This window comes from Saccopteryx bilineata, chromosome 5 (genome assembly GCF_036850765.1).
Source record: "Saccopteryx bilineata isolate mSacBil1 chromosome 5, mSacBil1_pri_phased_curated, whole genome shotgun sequence".
NCBI classification, from domain to species: Eukaryota; Metazoa; Chordata; class Mammalia; order Chiroptera; family Emballonuridae; genus Saccopteryx; species Saccopteryx bilineata.
The window spans coordinates 14,554,341-14,576,257 of record NC_089494.1 but is presented as its reverse complement, the minus strand read 5'-3'; the positions used below and the strand labels follow the sequence as shown (position 1 = coordinate 14,576,257).

The following is a 21,917-nucleotide window of genomic DNA, read 5'->3' as shown; positions in this document are numbered from 1 at the left end:
GTAATGAGATACCACCTCACACCTGTTCGATTAGGTATTATTAGCAAGACAGGTAATAGCAAATGTTGGAGAGGCTGTGGAGAAAAAGGAACCCTCATACACTCTTGGTGGGAATGTAAAGTAGTACAACCATTATGGAAGAAAGTATGGTGGTTCCTCAAAAAACTGAAAATAGAACTACCTTATGACCCAGCAATCCCTCTACTGGGTATATACCCCAAAAACTCAGAAACATTGATACGTAAAGACACATGCAGCCCCATGTTTATTGCAGCATTGTTCACAGTGGCCAGGACATGGAAACAACCAAAAAGCCCATCAATAGATGACTGGATAAAGAAGATGTGGCACATATACACTATGGAATACTATTCAGCCATAAGAAATGATGACATCGGAACATTTACAGCAAAATGGTGGGATCTTGATAACATGATACGAAGCGAAATAAGTAAATCAGAAAAAACCAGGAACTGCATTATTCCATACGTAGGTGGGACATAAAAGTGAAACTAAGAGACATTGATAAGAGTGTGGTGGTTACGGTGGGGAGGGGGGAGAGGGAGAGGGAAAGGGGGAGGGGGAGTGGCACAAAGAAAACAAGATAGAAGGTGACAGAGGACAATCTGACTTTTGGTGATGGGTATGCAACATAATTGAACGGCAAGATAACCTGGACTTGTTATCTTTAAATATATGTATCCTGATTTATTGATGTCATCCCATTAAAAAAATAAAATTATTAAAAAAAAATGAGATGAATAAAACCTTTTAATAAAGTAAACTGGTGGTCCAGTTTTAAGAAGATACTGGCTCAGCCACACATTCCACTGGTAATGTATTCATTTGACAAAAAAATATCAGTTTGTAATGGAACAGTTAGAGAAGGAAAATAGGCAGTGTAGGCTATGAAATGTACTGAGTCATGTTAATAGGAACCTTTCAATATTTTTATTATTGGGGGAATAATTCACAATGCTAGTTAATATATCAAAAGTTAGAAGTTGAGCTTCCCTGGAAAACTTCTTAATTGATCTAGTAAGATTTACCCAGAAACCATCAGCTGCCATCACTGCTAACCAAGGCAGCTGTGGTAACGTATACTGTTTTGTGCCAAAGATGAACAGTCTTATTAGATCAGACTCATTAAAGGCTGTGAAATTGTAAACACATTGTTTAGAAAGTTAATTTAGAAGACATACTTTTCTTATTACTCTACATGTATATACTTTTTAAAATTGAATTTATTGAAGTGACACTGGTCAACAAAATGATACAAGTTTCAGGTGCACAATTCCAGAACACACCATCTGTACAATGCATTGTGTGTTCAACACTTCCCGTCTCCGCCATCAGCATCTCTCCCCAGATACCCTCCTCCACCTCCTGCCACCCCGCCTTTCTTAGCACCCCCCACACTGTCGTTCGTGGCTAGGAGTTTTTTCACTTAACAAAGATATTACCAAAAAGGTCACAAAATTCACTTGCATGTTTACTACTGCTACAAAAATATAATTTTCTAGCAATATTATGAATCAACATAACTGTAACTATGCTGTTTCTTACTATTTATTCCATCAGAAATAGCCTCATTCTGGATTAAATAGAATTGTTATCAGAAATAGAAGCAGATTCAAAACTTTAAGCTTATTTTAAATAATGAAAATGTGAATGAAATACATCTTACATTTCTCATTAAAATAACTTTAGTAATTTCTTATGATTATGCATGCTTGATTAAATTTTAAGCAAAGGATTTCCCCAACAAAACAAAACCACTCATTTTATATTTCATTTATTCTTACATACAGATTATAGGAAACTTTTTATCATAGATACACAAGAATGAAGTCTAGAATAATTGTGGGCCATATATGAAATAACATATCAGAAAGGAAAAGAGTTTTAGATCAATAAGGAAATCATTTTTATACACATAGAAGCAATTTTAAGTAATTCTCTCGATCAATATAGATAGGCAGAAATGCTTCTCAGCATTTATTACCTGTGGAGAGCTTTATTGATTAATTGTATTGATTTTTAGAATGCATGTGAAAAGGTATCGGTTGTTTCTTAAAAAGATGTCCCAAAATGAAAAGTATCAAGAAACTATTGAAGTATCGAGGAACTACTTTAATGACTCGACCTGAGTCATTACTCAAAATTAAAAAAAAAAGAGATGTAAAATTTGAATTAGTTTATTTTTCATCCTATTGCTGATCAATATATTTCATAAAAAGAAATATATTATTTTGGAATTTGACTTGCTTAAGTGCTTAGGTGTTGGTATCAATTTATAAACTCTTTCAGAATTTTTACTAGATATACATTTGCTAAGTGTCTTAACTTTTCTATTGTTAGTAGTACTGCTTGTACAAAGATTTATGGATATCAAAGTATAAATATAGGTTAAAAAATAAATGCATTTCAAATTCCTCTGGGTAGAAACTCATGTCATAAACACAAAAATAGAGAGGGCTTCAATATCTTTATTTAGGACCAGAGTCAAGCAGATGTTTACCTTACTTAGAAATTAAATAATATATTAAATAAATATAACAGAGGTTGAAGATAAAAACTCCCATTAATTAAACTTGATATGAAATGAAGTATCCACAGAGTATGTTTTATATGTTTTTCCTAAATGAATAGTTTTAAACAAATACAGTAATTATTTTTTGTCTTTCACATGAAATCCACTGTTGTTTAGGAAGGTATTTCTTTGATATTGCAGAAATTTCTAAACTTTAGCAGGTAAATAAATCCAAAAAGTGTCTTTCCTTACTAGGACATAACTTTTGGCCTTACTGTATATAGTTTGAAAACTATTTTCCTCCTATTAGGAGAGCATGAATAAGTATTTTCTTGAACAGGTGCTTTCCCACATGAGCTCTTTTCTGAATATTACAGAAATCCTTTGTGAGATGTGCTTAAATTCCTTAAAATAGTCTAATTATTCAACATATTTAGAATATCAAACCACCTGCTTTCATTAAGAAATCCTTGTAGACATGTGTCCTCACATGGTCTTTACCTATGCAGCTGATCAGTGTTGAAATAATATTTATTCACAGACACCCATGCACCTGAAACTTTGGAAACATTTCAGAAAAACTTTTGTTGATGTCAGAAGAAAATCTAGCTTCAGTTCAGTTCTAGGGATCAGATAAGCTATGGTAAAGTGTGCTTCACAGACTGTGGTCTCTTCTTCCCCATTATTCCTGATAGAAAGCCCTGAAGGCTTATATTTTGTACCCAAATTCAATTAAAACTTTATTATAAAGTAATAAAACCACCTTAAGCATTTCTCATTTTTTCACTATTTAATCCATAACATTTGCTACAGTTTAAGACTCAAAGACTTAGAATTCTAATATTTTAGGAGTTTTTTTCTCCATGAATAGTCATGTCGACACCAACTTCATTATGGAGGAATTCCCCCCTTTCTGAATGCAGACTTTGTCAATGGGGAAAAATGATGTTGTCTTTTGTTAATTAATGTTGAGGTGGTGAAATTATTATAATTGTATCCTTATTTTAGAAACTCATTCTTTCCTACTCCAGGGCAGCATAGTCCATTGGATAAAGGTGGTTAATTATAAATCAGCACCACTAAACTATGAATAGTTACAGTCAAAAAGATGTAAATAGCCTGATCGGGCGGTGGGCAGTGGATAGAGCATTGGACTGGGATGTGGAAGACCCAGGTTCGAGACCCCAAGGTCTCCAGCTTGAGCAAGGGCTCATCTGGTTTGAGCAAAAGCTCACCAGCTTGAGCCCAAGGTTGCTGCCTCAAGCAAGGGGTTACTCGGTCTGCTGAAGGCCCGCGGTCAAGGCACGTATGAGAAAGCAATCAATGAACAATTAAGGTGTTGCAATGCACAACGAAAAACTAATGATTGATGCTTCTCATCTCTCTGTTCCTGTCTGTCTGTCCCTGTCTATCCCTCTCTCTGACTCTCTTTCTGTCTCTGTAAAAAAAAAAAAGATGTAAATATATGAGAAAAGAATTATGGCCAAGATGATATACTCCATCCACCCAAAGAAGAAAAGGATGACTGAATTATCAAATGTAAAAGTCTTGTGTGAGATTGCAGTAGCTACATAAGTTAGTTCAAAGACAGCATTCCTGTATTTGCTGATGTGTAGAAAATGATAAAATTCTCTATTATAGATTATAAATCTTTCATAATTCATGACCTGAGGAAATACAAAGACCTAACACTTCATTGGTATTTTACCTTCAAAATGATTTCAAGTGATTGATAAAAGATAAAGGCAATATTTTTCATTTATTAGCTCCTTTTTCCTGAATATTTTTTATTATATTATGTAATCCCTCTAACCACAGGTAAAGAAAACATTATTTTCATTTTATAGATGAGGTACTGAATCAGAAAAGTTAAGTATTTTCTTTAAGATAACAGATCTAGTAGAGCAAGAATACCAAGTCAAGATGGTCTCTAAACCCTTCCTATTCTGTAGCCAGGAGAGAAAGGAAAGTAGTTATACCAGAAAGCTAAGTTACTTTGGCTGCTACGGGAAGTGTAAAATAAAGTTATATTAACTCATAATTCTGTGAAGGCGTCTTTTTGGAAATTTTAAGTAATATCCTAGTATATTGTATTCTGATCACCTGGCTTGTACCTCACAGAAAATTTAAAGAAAAATGTGATTAGTTTGTTATTTACTTAGTCTACTTCCATCATGCTTTCTTCTCCTTTGTTTTTTTGTGTGTGTATTTTTCTGAAGTGAGAAACTGGGAGGCAGAGAGACAAACTCCTACTTGTGCCTGACTGGCATTCACTCAGCAAGCCCACCAGGGGGCAATGCTCTGCCAATCTGGGATGTTGCTCCCCTGCAACCGGAGCCATTCTAGCACCTGAGGCAGAGGCCATGGAGCCATCCTCAGTGCCCGGGCCAACTTTGCTCCAGTGAAGCCTTGGCTGAGGGAGGGGAAGAGAGACACAGAGAAAAATGAGATGGGAAAGAGTGGAGAAGCAGTTGGTTGCTTCTCCTGTGTGCCCCGGCTAGGAATCAAACCCGGGACTTCCACACGCCGGGCCAACGCTCTACACTGAGCCAACTGGCCAGGGCTCATACTTTCTTGTTCTTATCCTCTGAATCCAACATTCCACTTGTACCAATGGGCATTTGCTAAAAGCTGGGAGACAGTTTGAGATTAAGGGCACTGGTGACTGCTTGGGGTTAAAAAGAGACACAAATCATTTCTTAATTTTCATTGAATTTATTAAGGTGACATTGGTTCACAAAACCAATGTATGGTTTTGTGAGACATAAATAAATTAGGTACATGAGATGTAAAAATAACCAAGGTAATGTTGCAATTAATTTTTTAAAAAAATAAAGTTTTAAGTTTTCTGAATAAATGTAATATTAGGACATTTTTCAGTTGCAAGAGAAAAAAGTCAACTCAAAGTGGCAAAGAGAAAAACTAGTTTAAGAATATATATTTATAACACAGAAATATATATATGTAGAGTGAAATCAGAGACAGCTGGATCCAGCAAGTAGACTGATGTCACAAGAGCACATGTCTCTGTCCCTCAGCTGTTTTCAGCAGTGTGAATCCGCTCTCAGGCAGTTTCTCTCCACTTGGTGGCCATAGCAGGTTCAGGTTCATAGCCTCCCAAATTCAGCAACTATGGAAAGACTCCTCTACTACCCAGCTGGTCTATATTGGGTAAAAATTGTCCCACACTGGCCAGCTTTGATCACGTGCATATCTCTGAACCAATTACTGTGGTTGGTATGTGGGAGGGTGTGATGGACCAGACCAGGACTGAGGGCTCACTACAACAACTGAGAGTATGCAGAAACCCAAAAGGAGATCAAGATGCTGTTGTTGAAGAGAAATGGACTCTGCACGAAAGCAAACAAATGAACCTTACTTCAGATAGTCATTCCTGCCATGTAAAACGAGAGCCAATTTTTGCACTTAAAAAATAAGCCATATTCTAGACCACTGAAATGATGCTTCTCTTTGTTTGTTTATTTATTTTTTTATTTTTCATTTGGCAATTCATCTCATTCCATATTCTTGCCTCCCAAAATACTCTAATGCAAATAAACTTTATTTAGCTTTAATAAAATAATTGTGCTGATTTCATAGTAAACAGAAGTCAGTGTTTATAGTCTCTTGATTTACAGTGAGGCTAAAAATTGCAGAAAAAATCCAAGGAAAACTTCAGGGAGGGTGAGGATAAAGTGGGAATTATAGTCGCAAAGGAACAGAAAGCACCAAATAACTTGTGACAAGCAATCTGTGTTAGAAAATGGAAACTATTCCATAAAGTCAGGCCTTCTTTGCATTAACTAGATACTCTGATTATTACATAATATCTGGAAGGCATTCATCTATGCCCCCAAAAGAAACACCATCCCAGCAAGTCCTACTGACTTTCCTTTGTTAGAGAATAAAAATGTTATAATCCTTACAATGGGAAACATATCACATTTTATTTAAGGCTTTTCAATAATCTCAGTATTTTCAGGAAGAACTAACCTAAGAAAACTGTCCTTTAAGGGCTCGTCTATCAGTTTGATATAGTTTAAGTTTCAGTGACAATCTTGCATATGATTGTCACAAGGTTCAAAAGACCTTGCTGTGGCTCTGAAAAAAAGTTCTGCCTACTTAAAAAAAGTATTTTAGTTATTTCTAAAATAAAACACCATTTTCAGACATAAGGTATAACATATTATTATATATAAACCAAATAGATAAAGATTATTTTATGAAGTCATTATCTTGAAAGAAAAAAACAAGTATACTATCTTTCTGGTAGTCAGTGTTTAAACTTAAAAAGTATTCTTTGAAAATTGCTTCAGAATAAAACACATGAAAATGTGATGGGAAGAGACTGATGAACCAAAATTGACAAAATTTTGATAGTTGTTGAACCTGGATTTTGGGTAAATGGGTTTGTTAAACTATTTTCGCCATTTTTATGTATATTTGAAAAAATTATATTCAAAGTTTTAATATTACTCATATAATAAGATCAGCATCTTTACTATGTAGTTATTTTTTATATTTAGAACTAAAATATGTTTGACTATTATAGACATGTCCAAATTGTTCTAGAACTAGGTTTATATACAATGTGTTTAAGTAATTATGTTAGCAGCTATATAGTCAGTAATGATAAGTAAAGCTCCTAAATATAGAGGGTTAAAAAGACAGACTGGAAACCTTCATGAGAACAAGAGAACATTTCGGTTATAATTTCAAAAGTAAAATACACACTGTTTAAGATGTTATTAGGTATTGAAAAGTAGACACTTTGAATGTCTTCTTAAAGTCTTTAACTCTTGTACATAATTTTGTGTGAATCACACTATGTGCTTTTTAATATTTAATGCAGTTAAGTAAAATACTAAGATTTGTATACTGGTATAAGGAGCAGTTATTTATGCCAATAATTGATATAATAAGCCATGCTGCTATTGAAAATAATCACAGTTAAACATTGAAAATTATTATTATTTCAGATTTTATTTATTCATTTTTCAGAGAGAGAAGAGAGAAAGAAAAAGAGAGAAAGAGAGAGAGGGAGAGAAGGGGGAGGAGCAGGCATCAACTCCCATATGTACTTTGACCAGGTAAGCCCAGGGTTTCAAACTGGTAACCTCAACATTCCAGGTTGATGCTTTATCCACTGCGCCACCACAGGTCAGACTCAAACTCAAAAATTAGCTTCCTAGAATTACCACTCTAGAGCTCCACCTTGGCTTCCAAAAGAGGGAAGGGAAGAAAGGGAAGGGAATGAAAGGAGAGGGAAGGGAAAGGAAAAGAAAGTGTTGCCTATGTGGATGCAGCTTGTACTGTAGAAACTATAATAATACAAAGATTTTCATTAGAGAACATTATCCATTTTAAGTAGGAAACAGATAAAAAAAAACACAGAATAAATGTCCTGGCCCACACTCTATGAATTGGCCGATGGTAGTGTCCATCAGATAATTGCTCCACCATCTGCTTTAAAATGACTGCACGGTCCTGGTGGTACATTTCCTCTGAGTGGCATATACATACAGTGGAATCATTCAGTCATAAAAAAGAATGAAATCTTGCCATTCACAATAACATGGACAGACCTTCAGGATGTTATACTAAGTAAAATGAGTTAGGGAAAAACAAATACAGTATAATCTCACTTTTATGTAAAATCTAAAAACAATAAAACGTAGATCCAGAGAACAGATTGTTGATTGCCATAGGTGGGGCTTGGGAAAAAATGGGTAAAGGTGTTCAAAGGTGAAAGTTTCCAATTATGAGTTTAATAAACATACAGCATGGCGACTGTAGTTCACAATATTATATTGTATATAAGAGAGTAGATCTTAAAAGTTCTCATCACACAAGATTTATAACTATGTGAGGTGATAAGTGTTTACTAAAATTTTGTAGTAATCATTTAGCAATATATACGTATGTCAAATTATAATATAGTACAGGTTAAACTAATTCAATGTTATATGTCAATTAAATCTCAACAGAACTAGGAGAAAATAAAATTTAACTAAATAAATTAGAAATTCCTTGGTCAGTAAAAGGTAGTATGTTGGTATGAAATCTCTGCTCTTAACTGTATACTTACACCCCATTTAAGGTCAGGTTATGGTTTTGTGATCTTTAATGTGATAACAGTATCTTCTATAGATCTTACGAGCTTCCACAAGCTACTACTGTGTTTCCCTGAAAATAAGACAGTGTTTTATATTAATTTTTGTTCCTAAAGATGCGCTAGGTCTTATTTTTAGGGATGTCTTACTTTTCCATGAACAAGAATTCGCATTTATTGTTGAACAAAGAAAATCAACATTTATTCATATACTGTAGTCATGTCATCACAAACATCAGCATAACCAGCCAAACTGAATTCCATCAAGAATTTCTGGTGACTCTATTTCCATGTACAACAGTCTACCCTGTTTTCCCCAAAATAAGACAGTGCCTTATATTAATTTTTGCTTCTAAAGATGCACTAGGTCTTATTTTCAGGGAAGGCCTTATATTTCTAAGCTTGAAAAAGTTGCACTAGGTCTTATTTTCAGGGGATGTCTTATTTTTGAGGAAACGGGGTATACATCTAAAGCCACAGGTATCCAATCAAGTCCCTTCCTCAGTTCATGGACTGAGATATCAGGAATAGCTCTGGGCTTTGCCCAGCTCTTGCTTCATGCCTCCTTTCTCATAAAGTATTCTTCGTCTATGCCAAGTAGTTTCATATGTGGCCTTGGCACTTTTGTCAAGCCTCCTTTAGATTTTCGACCCCTGTTTTGACTCTTATTTTTCTCTCATTGAAACTGTGCTTCTGTTAACGTTCCCTTTGGTTCCACATATTCCATCCACTCGGACACTGGCAGAGTGAGCAACGCTCTTCTCTAAACCAGTGTAGGGTCCCCCAAACCCCCAGCCTCTCCCATTTCATTGAGAGAGAATGACAATACTCTGCTGTCATTCTAACTGGGTGGTGTTGGATTTTAACTGCCCCTTCAAAGTATATTTTTAGTGATATTTAATTCAGGATTCAGAACATGACTGTTTTTAACCAATTAGTACTCAAAGCGACCCTGAGATAAAATGGGAGCTGGGCAGTGTAGCAGAATAGCCAGTTGTTTGGCTATCGAGGAAGCCAAGTTTAATTTTAGCCTTGAGAGAATTTGAAATCATTATAATTAGATGAGTATTAAAACCCACAAGTGAAAAGTACTCTTTTTTTTTTTTTTTAAAGCATACCCATTCATTTAACATCAATTCACAATTGGCAGTCCATTCTCCTAACTGCTCCATCCCTGGGCATGCATGCAGAGTTAGAGGAAAATATTTCTGGAGGAGTTCAAATAACTTGGATATAGGTTATTGCTGAAGATGGGACATAGACGCTGTAATTATCTGAATATCCATAGAATTGTAAGAAATGTAAATGTATATGAGTTTGTAGAGAGGAAGATTATATTTCACACATTTTATCTGAGGTGCAGAATAATGAGATAGTTGAATTAGAGTGATCTCAAGGTACTCTGCACATGGTGTTGGGTTTCGGTACGAATGCTGGGTAATAACCATTTCTGAGCTTAGGCTCCAGGGTTAATTTGAAGTGCACTCCAGAAAAATGGGCAGTCATTTCACAGTCACTTCAAAATTCTACATAAGTTCTGCTTCAGTCCCGACTCATGCCCTGATGGAAAAATGTCAATGATATGATGGTCTGGGGCAGGGGTCCCCAAACTTTTTACACAGGGGCCAGTTCACTGTCCCTCAGACTGTTGGAGGGCTGCCACATACAGTGCTCCTCTCACTGACCACCAATGAAAGAGGCACCCTTTCAGGAAGTGAGTCGGGGGGCCGGATAAATGGCCTCAGGGTGCCGCATGTGGCCTGCAAGCCCGTAGTTTGGGGACACCTGGTCTCGGTTATCTTGAAAACCAGATGAGAAAATGTGACTGGTAGTTTGGTCTCCTACCTATGTAAAGAACTAAAAGGTAGTTTTGTAAGATTTAGAGGAAAAAAAATAGGCTCAAAAATAGGTTTCAGAATTTCCAGTAGAAAATGAAAGCAAAGATTCTTCTTTTAACACAAGCATGTCATTGTCAGCAGCGGCGTCTCTATTAAGCATGTTCTTACATCATACACAAGAATAAACTAAAAATGCATTAAAGACTTTTCAGTCATGACACAATAAAAATCCTAAAAGAAAACATAGGAAGTAAAATCTCAGACATTTCTCAGAGCAATATTTTTGCCAGTATATCTCCTCAGGCAAGGGAAACAAAGGAAAAAAAATAACCAGGTGGGACTACGTCAAACTAAAAGCTTTTGTATAGCAAAAGAAATCATCAACAAAGTAAAAACAGAATCCACTGAATGAAAGAACATATTTGCCAATGATACATCTGATAGGAGTTAATTTCCAAAATATATACATAACTTACATAGCTCAACACGAAAAAGACAAACAACCCAATTAAGAAATGGGCAAAGGACAGAAATAGACACTTCTCCAAAGAGGACATACTGATGAACAACAGACACATAAGAAAGTGTTCAACATCACTAATCATCAGAGATGCAAATTAAAACCACAATGAGATATACCTCATGCCTGTCAGAATGGTTGTCATCAATAAATTAAACTACAACAAGGACTAGCAAAGATGTGGAGAAAAGGAAACTCTCACGCACTATCGGTAGGAATGCAGTCTGGTACAGCCACTGTGGAAAACAGTATGGAGTTTCCTCAAAGAATTAAAAATAGAGCCATCTTTTGACCCAGCAATCCCATTTCTGGGAATATAAACGAAGAAACCTGATACACCAATTCAAAAGAATAGATGCACCTCTATGTTCATTGCAGCACTATTTATAACAGCCAAGATCTGTAAACAGCCCAAGTGCCCATCAGTAGATGAGTGGATAAAAAAAGCTATAGTACATTTACACACAGAACTACTACTTAGCCATAAAAAGGAAAAAAATGCTACTTTCTGTGACACATGGATGTACATAGAGACTATTATGCTAAGTGAAAGAAGCCAGTCAGAAAAAGACAAAGACCATATGATTTCACTTACATGTAGAATCTAATGAACACAATAAACTGATGATCAAACTAAAGACAGAGGCATGGATACATGAAACAGGCTGACAGCTGTCAGAGAGGAGGTGTTTGGGGGGCTGAGGATATATATATCATCATGATGGGTGCATGATGCAGTGTACAGGTGATGTTTTGTTGAGTTGTACACTTGAAACATTTATGGTTTTCTGAACCAATGTACATAGATGGGACATAAAAATGAGACTTAGAGACACGAACAAGAATGTCATGGCAATAGGGGTGGGGGTGGGGGGAGGGGGGATAGGGCGAGGAAGGAGAGAGGGGGGTGGGGGAGGGGAGGGGCACAAAGAAAACCAGATAGAAGGTGACAGAAGACAATTTGACTTTGGATGAGGGGTATACAGCATAATCAAATGTCAAAATAATCTGGAAATGTTTTCTCTCAACATATGTACCCTGATTCATCAATGTCACTGCATTAAATTTAATAAAAAAAATCATTGTAACTATTTGTCTTCCAGAGAGCATATTTTAAGAAAATTATGTTAAAATTATACTATTCTATAATTTCACATAGTTCCTGTTCAGTGTTATTAATCTGCATAATTGTTCCCATTAAGCAGTATTAAAAACTGTGTGAAACAAAATTAACAAAACAAAATAAAAATAATAAAAAATAAAATTCTCAAAGCTGAGATTTTTTTATTCTGTACAGAATTTTAAAAATTAATTTTGAATTCTAATTGGTCATAAATGTTTTAATGCCAAAAAACATTAACAAAACAATTTTAAAGAAGCCATTGTTGGTAGGGTAGTTCATATACTAATCTGTAACAGCAACATAACTTAAAGTCTTTTTAAGAAGGCAAGCTTATTGTGTTCTGAATTTCAGTTATGTGATGGCAATATAATGAAACCGCACAATTAATTTTCTTATGTTACTATAATTACTACAAAATCTGGACTTCAGAATTAATATGGACTATTCTAAAATATAGCATTATAGGTATATTATCTTAATTTCTTCATCTAAAATAGCTTTCTACAATATCTATCACAAATTATCAAAATTTTAAAAAATTCTCAAAACTTAAAGTTTAAAACAGGTATCACACTAGCAAAGGAAAGTTATATTATCTAATAATAGATGCACATTTTTTTTACTTAGAACGAGCTATCAATAAAGATAAAGATTTAACTGTAATTTTAACCATCTAAATAGACAATTGAAATCATTGTATGGTTGTTAATATCAGTTGTGATACTATTTACCATCAGCAAGAATAAACTATTTTATCAGATTGATGTGTATATTATTTCACAAAAATGCTAAACACAGTCAAATAGTATTAAGGAATGTAGAGCACATAACTGTAACAATAATATATATTTCAAATAAATTGTAAAGTTTAGAGAATCTGGAGTAATTTCTTAAACTTTTGTAAGACCAAATTATTCCATTAAAAATGTTATCATTTTACTTTGCCAAAATTTAGTTCTTCTTTGCTCTCATTTATTTTGCCTCCAGAAAAGCCAAGTAACTTGCCTTGGATGGTGATTCTAAGGGATACAGGCTCCAAGGTTTTGCATGATGCTGCTAGCAACTTATGCAATATACATTAACACACACTTATCCCCTCTATTATTCTTCCTTTAAATATATAACAAATATAATGCATTCATAATTGACATTGAATACAAAATACAAAGAAATATAATATTGTATATTGTAATGTAATAGTAAGAACATAAATTTACATAGGAGAAAACACTCAAAAACTAAAGTGGAAACAGAAAATAATGTTAGAACGAATATTAAAGTTGTTAGACTGGTCACAAATATTAAATAAAATGCTACCTGATTGATCGAAGTTCACTTCATTGCCAGGACTTGGACCTACATCAACGGACACAATTGGTAAGAGTTTCCGAAAGTCCCATAGTTTTATAACTCCACAGGAATCACAAGATGCTATTATATGACCCTTTAAAGTACATAAGAAAAAATGTATATACATATATTACATATATACACAAAAATATACAATAAATCATATACCAAATAAATTTGTCCTACAATTTTATTAAATCCAAAAGAATACACTCTTCTAACAGGTATTCATCTTTATACCTTTGTCTTAAACATGTTGTTATAAAATGATAATTTAAATATATGAAATTCTGTAGTAAACTTTGGAATATTATTTTTCAGAAAATTATTCATTTTGATTATTTTCATTATATTAGAAGATATAAAAATACACACATCCATGTAATTTATCTATGTATATATACACATATCATGTGTACAGGGTGGAGCAAAAAGAGGTTTACAGTTGTTCATGTAAAAATTATACAATAATTAATAAATAATACAAGAATGAATTGTTTCATACTGACAACTGTAGACCTACTCTTGCCACACTCAGTATGATATGTAATTTACACATAAAAACTATATACATGAAACAACTGCATTAAGAAAGCATCTCACTTTATATACTGTCATTAGTTAATATTGAGTTTTACACCTCAGGTAGAGTAAAAATGAAAACAGAGGTAGGAAAACAAATGAACACAAGAAGAGTTTTTAATCACAGAAGGTACTCACTAGGTAAAATTGATGGCAAGGAAACAGTGTCTATTTGGGTCTGTTAGACAAAATTACTGAAATATTTGTGGCTTTTGTGCAATAGGATAAGGACAAATGTAATTGGATAAAGGACATAAAAAAACAAAGGAACTCATAATCTCTATTCAGTCTCATCATTGTCATTTAATTTCTTTGTCTACTCACCAATTAAATACGAGAATTGGGCCATATCTGTCCCTTAAATAATGTTTATGATAAGTCACTATACTTTTTCCCATTCAATATACAGTAGTTCAGTTCCAGCTTAATTTTTTAACATCAAGTGAAAAATCATACTCATTTTCTTCCTAAATATTCTAAAATGTTAAAGATAATAACTTAATTATTATACAGTTTTTCTTTCCATTTTCAACTAGCTCACAGTTTTTCTCATTTACTCATTGATTTCATCCTTTCTGTCAAAAATGTGCTTCTTGTATTATACTCCCAGGGAGCTGTTTTCCCCTAAACACATCAATAATGCAAAAAATGCCATTAGTTTTAAAATTCTATAACTGGGTAGTCACAGGTGAAGTAATGCAACAGCCTTGTTCCCGATCTAATAAATGGAATGTCTAATCTTTTTTATGACTTAAAAGGCACATGCAGAACTTGGAATATTTTCAAATATGTAAACATATTTTAAGACTTGTGAAGAATTAGTGAATTTAATTTACAAAAGAGGGAAGTTTTCAGGTTTAGCAGGAAATATTGTCAGAAATTAGAAAGAAGTTTTTCCAGATACAAGGGTTTTCAAACATCTTTCAGAAGTAAAAAAAAAAAAAAAAAATTGAACATTTTTTCAATTCTGAGAACAGAATAAATTTTAATCAGAATTTAATTTGGATGCACTTTATACCACAGGCAGGTTATGGATGTGATGTGCTTCTCTTGTCTGGATGCTATGAACTAAAGGTCATTTTGAAGTGTGCTCTATACCACTGAATATTAAAAGTGGAGGAAACACACTTAAAAAATAGTTCAATTACTTCTGGGGTGAAAATAAATATTTAAATACTTTAATATTTTTATATTTAACATGCACTGCTATTGAGACCAATTATAACTACTTGATAATATTAAAAAATAGTCAATCTTATTAAATGCTTTTAATGAATCAAGTACTGTGCTAAATGCTTTATTAATAAAAGAGTAGGTATTATATTATAAACAATTTTGAATGATATCATTTAGTCAGAATTTTCCATTTCCCAAGATAGAAGCCATGGCAAAATATGCATTTGGTAAAATGAATATAACCTATTACGTGATAGCAATAAGTCTGTGTTCAGGTTTGATAACCCAGAGATATTTGGTAATGAAAGAACAACTTAGCTACACTTCCAGTTAGCCAGTGAGGCAGATGTAGTGCCTATGGCAGTGTCTGAAGCAGGTTAGACCTCAAAAATTGTTTGTGAAACCAATTGGTAATGACTGCCGATGGAGCTTAGTAGAAGTGTTACTTTAGCTCAACTCCTTCCAAAGCAGTCATGAAGTAAATGGTAAAAATGAGTTCTAACCCTGACGGTTCGATCACTTGGGAAAAAAAGAAGAGATAGAAGATGCAGAGAATACAGAACCAAATACTTGGAATATTCTCAAAGCTCAAAATACCTCCACCTCGTCCCTCCTGCTAAAGGGAAGGCCATCTGCCAGTCAGCTCCTCTCACAGGTGTTAGAGGATACGAGAACACTGCTGATCTTAACAGCACAGTGTGAGTGTTGAGGGATCCGGAGATGGAAAGATATGGGGAAGGGATGAACTGACTACCTGGGAAAAGCAAGTTATGTACTAAAGACTTGATGAGGTAAGTAAAACAATGGTTAGCTATAGTTCTGTGTTAAATTTAAGTGAAGAAAAAAAAACCTCAAAGAAAATATTTTTTAGAGATATTTCATTGTGTGCAATAATCCCATTTTACAGATGAGGAAACTGAGGTTTAAAGAGGTCCAGTGACTTACTTAAAATTACCCAGGTACAATGATTCAAATAAAGATTCAAGCATAGATCTGGTTGACTTCAGAATCTGAGATTTTTAACAAAGGTACTCTATTTCTTGAAACATATACCATAGTATATCACAAATGTTTAAATATATTGAATATATTACCTCATTAGGATGCATTTATATATTTATTTAAATTTTATTTACTGATTGATTTGAGTAAGTTATTTATATATTCATTGGTTGATTCTTTATGTGCCCTGATCAGGCATGAAACTCACAACTTTGGCATAATGGGACGACACTCTAACCAACTGAGCTACCCAGACAAGGCTAGGATACATATAAATAAGTCAATTACTCAGATTTCTATTTGTCACAAAGACAATTCTCACAATATTATTTATAAGATGGAGCAGTAGAAATGTAAGAAAATAATTCTCAATGGATGGATAAATGAACATGCATGTATATATATGTACATAGATAAAACTGTAACATATAAATACATAAACTATTATTAAACTATTATAATGGCATTTCCAAAAGTTGATAATACAGTGGTCCCTCATCTATTGTGGGGGTTAGGTTCCAGAATCCCCCGCGATAGGCAGAAATCCACGAAGTAGCAACCTTATATTTATTTTATTATTTATATATATTTTAAGGCTTTATAAACCCTCCCCACACTCTTATAAACCTTTCCCACGCTGTTATCAACTCTTCCCACACTCTTATAAACACTTCCTATACTTGAAAAACTTTCTACACTCTTAAACCTACGTAAAATCCCGCGATATAGAGAAAAATCCAAGATAAAAAATTAGATATGTACAATTTTAAAATCCGCGATACAGTGAGACTGTGAAAAGTGAACTGAGATACGGTGTGAGACGACTGTACAGGGAAAACATACACATGTGCTTCAATGAAAGAAACAGCAAACACAATTGTTTACACTATCTGATACACACACACAAAGCATATGTTGAAAATCAGAGTTGAAAACCAGGAACTAAACTAGAAATGATTATTATTATGATTAGGTAGTAGGATAAATCTTTCTTATTTTATTTTCTCCTTTTAGTGCTTTTAAAATTCAAATTTAATGGAATTAGCACAAACGGTTATTATCAGAAAATATTTTTTAATAAATAAATAATGAAATCAAATGTCATACACATACCTGTTAAGTGGTCTAATTTTCATAACTGAAAATCCTACTATGTAAAATGGGCAAGAAAGAGGGTTCATCAAGCACATAGCAGAAACATTAAGCCCTAAAACATCAGCTGCTTTCAATACGTGAAGGTAATGGCCTGCAACTTGGTATTAAGGTGTAACTATAATAAAATGTTTAGGCTCATTAGAGAGAAATTAGTATTTCAGACATTTTTCGTATACTGATTCATTAGTGTGTCTCTTAGGACAGGCCTGTGCAGCACTGAGCATGAGCTCATTCTGTCATTTCTTCAGCACCCTAATGACACAAATAAGGCAAAGAAGTTATGGAATTAGAATGGAAACAGAGGGTAAAGGTTGGGAATGCTCAAGGAGTCAAGACTGAAGAAGAAGGGAATATATGTCTGACCCCTGGACAGCAGAAGGTCAGATTGCTGAGGTCTGTACCTACTCCTCCCCTATGCCACTGTCAATCTGCTAGGCAGTAATAATTTATACCCCAATCCTGCCCCAGGCATAAGGAAGCAGGACATCTCAAAAATAATTACTTTTCATCTACAGCGCATAACACTACATTACATAATCACAATAACTTGTTCAAAGTGATTTATATTCACTATCTCATTTAATCCTTCGTATTTATGGTTAGATTACACTGCCCTACAGTTCAGATGACAAAAACAAGAGTTGCAATGTTATAAAGCTTTCCCAAAGTCATTTTGATAGAAAAACATAGACCCAGGATTCAAATCCAGTTAATATGAATGAAATGTCCAAGCTCTTAAGCCCTAAACAAGGAAGATAGCTTACATGACTTGACTTAAGACACTTGGGGGAATAGAAGCCAATGAAGTAGCACTTAAGTACTTAAAGAGCACACTCCGTTATTAAGGCAGAACACTCTGAAAGAAGTAATAGCACTTTAACAAACTATCAACAGAAGTGGATCAGCAAAGAACAAATTGAAAAAGCAGGTATTTAAATTCATAAGGCAGAATAATAATTTGAAACAGATGAAGATAATGAATGTACATAAAGAAACAAATATTCACTGAGCTGCACTATGTCCCTAGCTTAGGCCCAAGAGCAAGAGATACAATGGGTGTAAATTCAAAAGGAACTTACAGTTAATAGTCAAAGACAGAGGCTTTCTTGTTTGTTCTTCCTCTAATTGGTTCTAGAACCTCGTAAGTAGCGATATGCCAGGGGAGAAAAGGGCGGGTGAGGGTCCAAATCTCCTCACCAGTGATATGAAAGGCAGGGGGTCGAAACCACATGACCAGCAATATGCTAGGGGAAAAAAAGTTACCCTAGGGAGGAGGTCCCACCTTACCATAGTCCGTTGCTAGGCACCTGGGGCTTTCCACCCTGGTGATCCTCTGTGCCTCGCCTATAAGCTGTTGTTCTGCTCGTGTCTAACTGCCTACCACATTGCTATGGGGAATGTGGTGAATTTATGATAAGGTTAACAATGTGTAAATTTCCTGAAGAGTTTTTGGAGCTCACACTAAGCAATATGAATTTTATGTATGATATAAAATGTTCTCACGTGTTTTGAGCATAAATAATGGTATGTTAAAAAGAATGTTTGAAGGCCCGTAGTCTCAGTGCATTAAGCAGGTACTGTTGAGTGAATTTTCGTGTCTCTGAGGCACTGAGAAACTAGTAAACATTACTTTCTCGTAGTTTTCTAGTTTGTAGCATAAGTGTAAGCAAAAGTTAGAAACCAGGCAAATTTGTCTGGGCCATTGGAAACCCTATTACTTCATGATCAAAGAGGTATTGAGTGAGCCTATTACATAGTAGTAGGTACTGGTTTAAGTAGTGAAAATATGGGAATGAAGAAGACAGAAGTCCTGACCTTATGGACTTGTACAGTTCCAGGGAAAATCATACAATAAATTAAGTAAATCAGTAAAATATGTGATATATTAGATCAGTGGTTCTCTGTTATGAATTCATTCATGGTTCGGACTCACAAGGCAAAGACACAACAGGCAAGTAAACGGACAGAGGGCTGAAACTCTTAGGTGAATCAGCCCCGAGAAACTGCGCCTCTGCATATTTACTGAGTTCCAAAAGCCACAGCTCAGCAGATAAAACTAGAAAGCTACACAAGCCTTTTTTCCCATCCGTTTCATCCCCAACCCTGCACGACTACTGTTTCTTTCATGAACAAGGACACGAGAAGAGTCAGAGTCCCAGAGCTTATCAATCACAAAGGACATCTGGTTCTTGGAGGCATTCCTCCAAGAATCCTACGTACATGCACTCAAGTAACCCAGGCTAGTGTCTCCCTATGGCTAACATACTCCAAGATCCCTTGTCTCCAAGTAACCCCTGCTCTGCTGTTAACTTTTATTTATATTGGTGCAGGGTTGTCTCCTACAGTTCTCAAACTCTTTTTTTTTGTATTTTTCTGAAGCTGGAAATGGGGAGAGACAGTCAGACAGACTCCCGCATGTGCCCCACCGGGATCCACCCAGCACGCCCACCAGGGGGCAATGCTCTGTCCATCCGGGGCTTCGCTCTGTCGCGACCAGAGCCACTCCAGCGCCTGGGGCAGAGGCCAAGGAGCCATCCCCAGCGCCCAGGCCATCTTTTGCTCCAATGGAGCCTTGGCTGCGGGAGGGAAAGGGAGGGGAAGAGAGAGACAGAGAGGAAGGAGGGGGGGGATGGAGAAGCAAATGGGCGCTTCTCCTATGTGCCCTGGCTGGGAATCGAACCTGGGTCCCCTGCACGCCAGGCCGACGCTCTACCGCTGAGCCAACCAGCCAGGGCCTAATTTACATTTTTAAAAGAACTGGAGATCACAGGGCCCCCCCGAAGCGTAAAAGCTAGCCACAATTTCTACTGCACTTTAAATAGTGTACCAGGGATGACAACTGTAATGATACAAACACTTAACCTCATTAATCTGTTGTCCTTAATCAGGAAAGAAAATCAGGCCTTTTACACACAGTCCCAGAGCAATGGATGAAGGAGGCAGGGCTTCTCTCCCGAGAATTAAGTCACTGTGTTCCCTGTAGCAGTGACTAGAGGTCAGGGAGGGGCTTGGAACCTGAATGATCACATTAGCAGCTGCCATAGGTGCATATCCCAAAATATCCAGTCAAATCTGTTTCTTTCCTGGTTGGAAAAAGTTATGATTTTTTTAAATTTACCTAAGTCAGTTCCACAAATATTTATAGAGTGCTTACTATGAACAAAGTACAAATTCATATTTGTAGTAAATTCAAAATAATCATTTCTTAAGTGCTTAGCTACAACTTTAAAAATATATGTGTATTTTTACCTCTTCATGGTGAAATAAAACAAATCATCTAGCAAAGAGTGCAACAACTTAATGACTATTCTTAATTACTGTCCTTTTTCTCTTTGTCCTGCTGGTCTTTAATCATTGTAGAAGATACAGGTAGATCCACACAAATTCTCTTAAATCTGTTTTACTTATTGTGACAGCAACATACAGTGTTACTCTATTTGGCAGAAATCTCTTTTAAAGTGGCCAATTATTATTGATTAATAGAGTGTTCACTGTAATAATATTGCTGGGATAACATGCAATAAATTTATTTTCCTTTAATATGTACATAAATGCAATTACATAAAATCAAGGAAGTTTTATATATGTAAAAATGATAATTTATGCATAGGTTTGTGTCATCATAATGTTTATATTGCTAAGACTCAAGTTTATGATGATAGGCTATATTTGGCTGTGCTATATTAAATTGATTAGATAAAAGATTCTCAAAGCTATAGTTTGATTCACAAAAATAGATTAGAGGGTTAAGCTATACTTACATATTTAACTAAATTCATAGCCTTTCTAAGAATTGTCGCTTTGTTAGGCTGTGCTGGCACAGAATTTTTTAGAAACTCTAGATTTTTTTTTCCACAAGAGGAACAATCATGCTTTGTTAAAGATATGGTATGAAACTGTATCCACAAAAATGCTTTGTGGAAAGAAAAGTTAGAATCTCAAAAAACAAAGTCTATCTTTACCATTTTTAGATATGCAAACCAGAACATAATAGGGAAGCCATCCATAATTTAATGATTTGGTTTCTTTCATAATTTTGTATTTGCGTATGTAAACTGAAAACCAACTAGTTTATAAAAAAGAATTCTGTCCCTCAGCCTAACAAGAGATATTTTGAATAGCTTTGTTTAATTCAAATAGCACACCACATCTTTGTGGTCTTAATTTTCTCTAGCTCAGATCGAGTAAAAGATGTAGATACATCATCATTTAAGCTAGAAACAAAGAATTATTTTTCTTCCTTACTAAGTACAAGTCAAGGAACACTTGAAAGTTTTTAAAATTAATGAGTAAGAAAACTTTAATACTTATTTTATTTTTTAGGTGAGAAGAAGGGAGATAATGAGGCAGACTCCTGAATGTGCTTGGACCAGGATCCACCTAGCAGCCCTATCTCAGGATGATGCTAGCCAACCAAGCTATTTTTAGCACCTGAGGCTGATGTGTTCAACAGAGCCATCCTCAGTGCCCAGGGCCATGCTCTAATCAATCGATCCACTGGTTGTGGGAGGGAAAAAGGGAGTGAA

At 35.0% G+C, this 21,917-nt stretch overlaps 1 protein-coding gene across 1 annotated transcript in view; it reads right to left on the bottom strand.

Moving 5' to 3' along the window:
- The window catches only part of SPAG16 (sperm associated antigen 16), a 232,523-nt gene that overhangs the window by 8,672 nt on the left and 201,934 nt on the right, over positions 1-21,917 (bottom strand). The window contains 1 exon segment of the mRNA XM_066232513.1: positions 13,444-13,570. Within this exon segment, the coding sequence (XP_066088610.1) occupies positions 13,444-13,570 (127 nt within the window).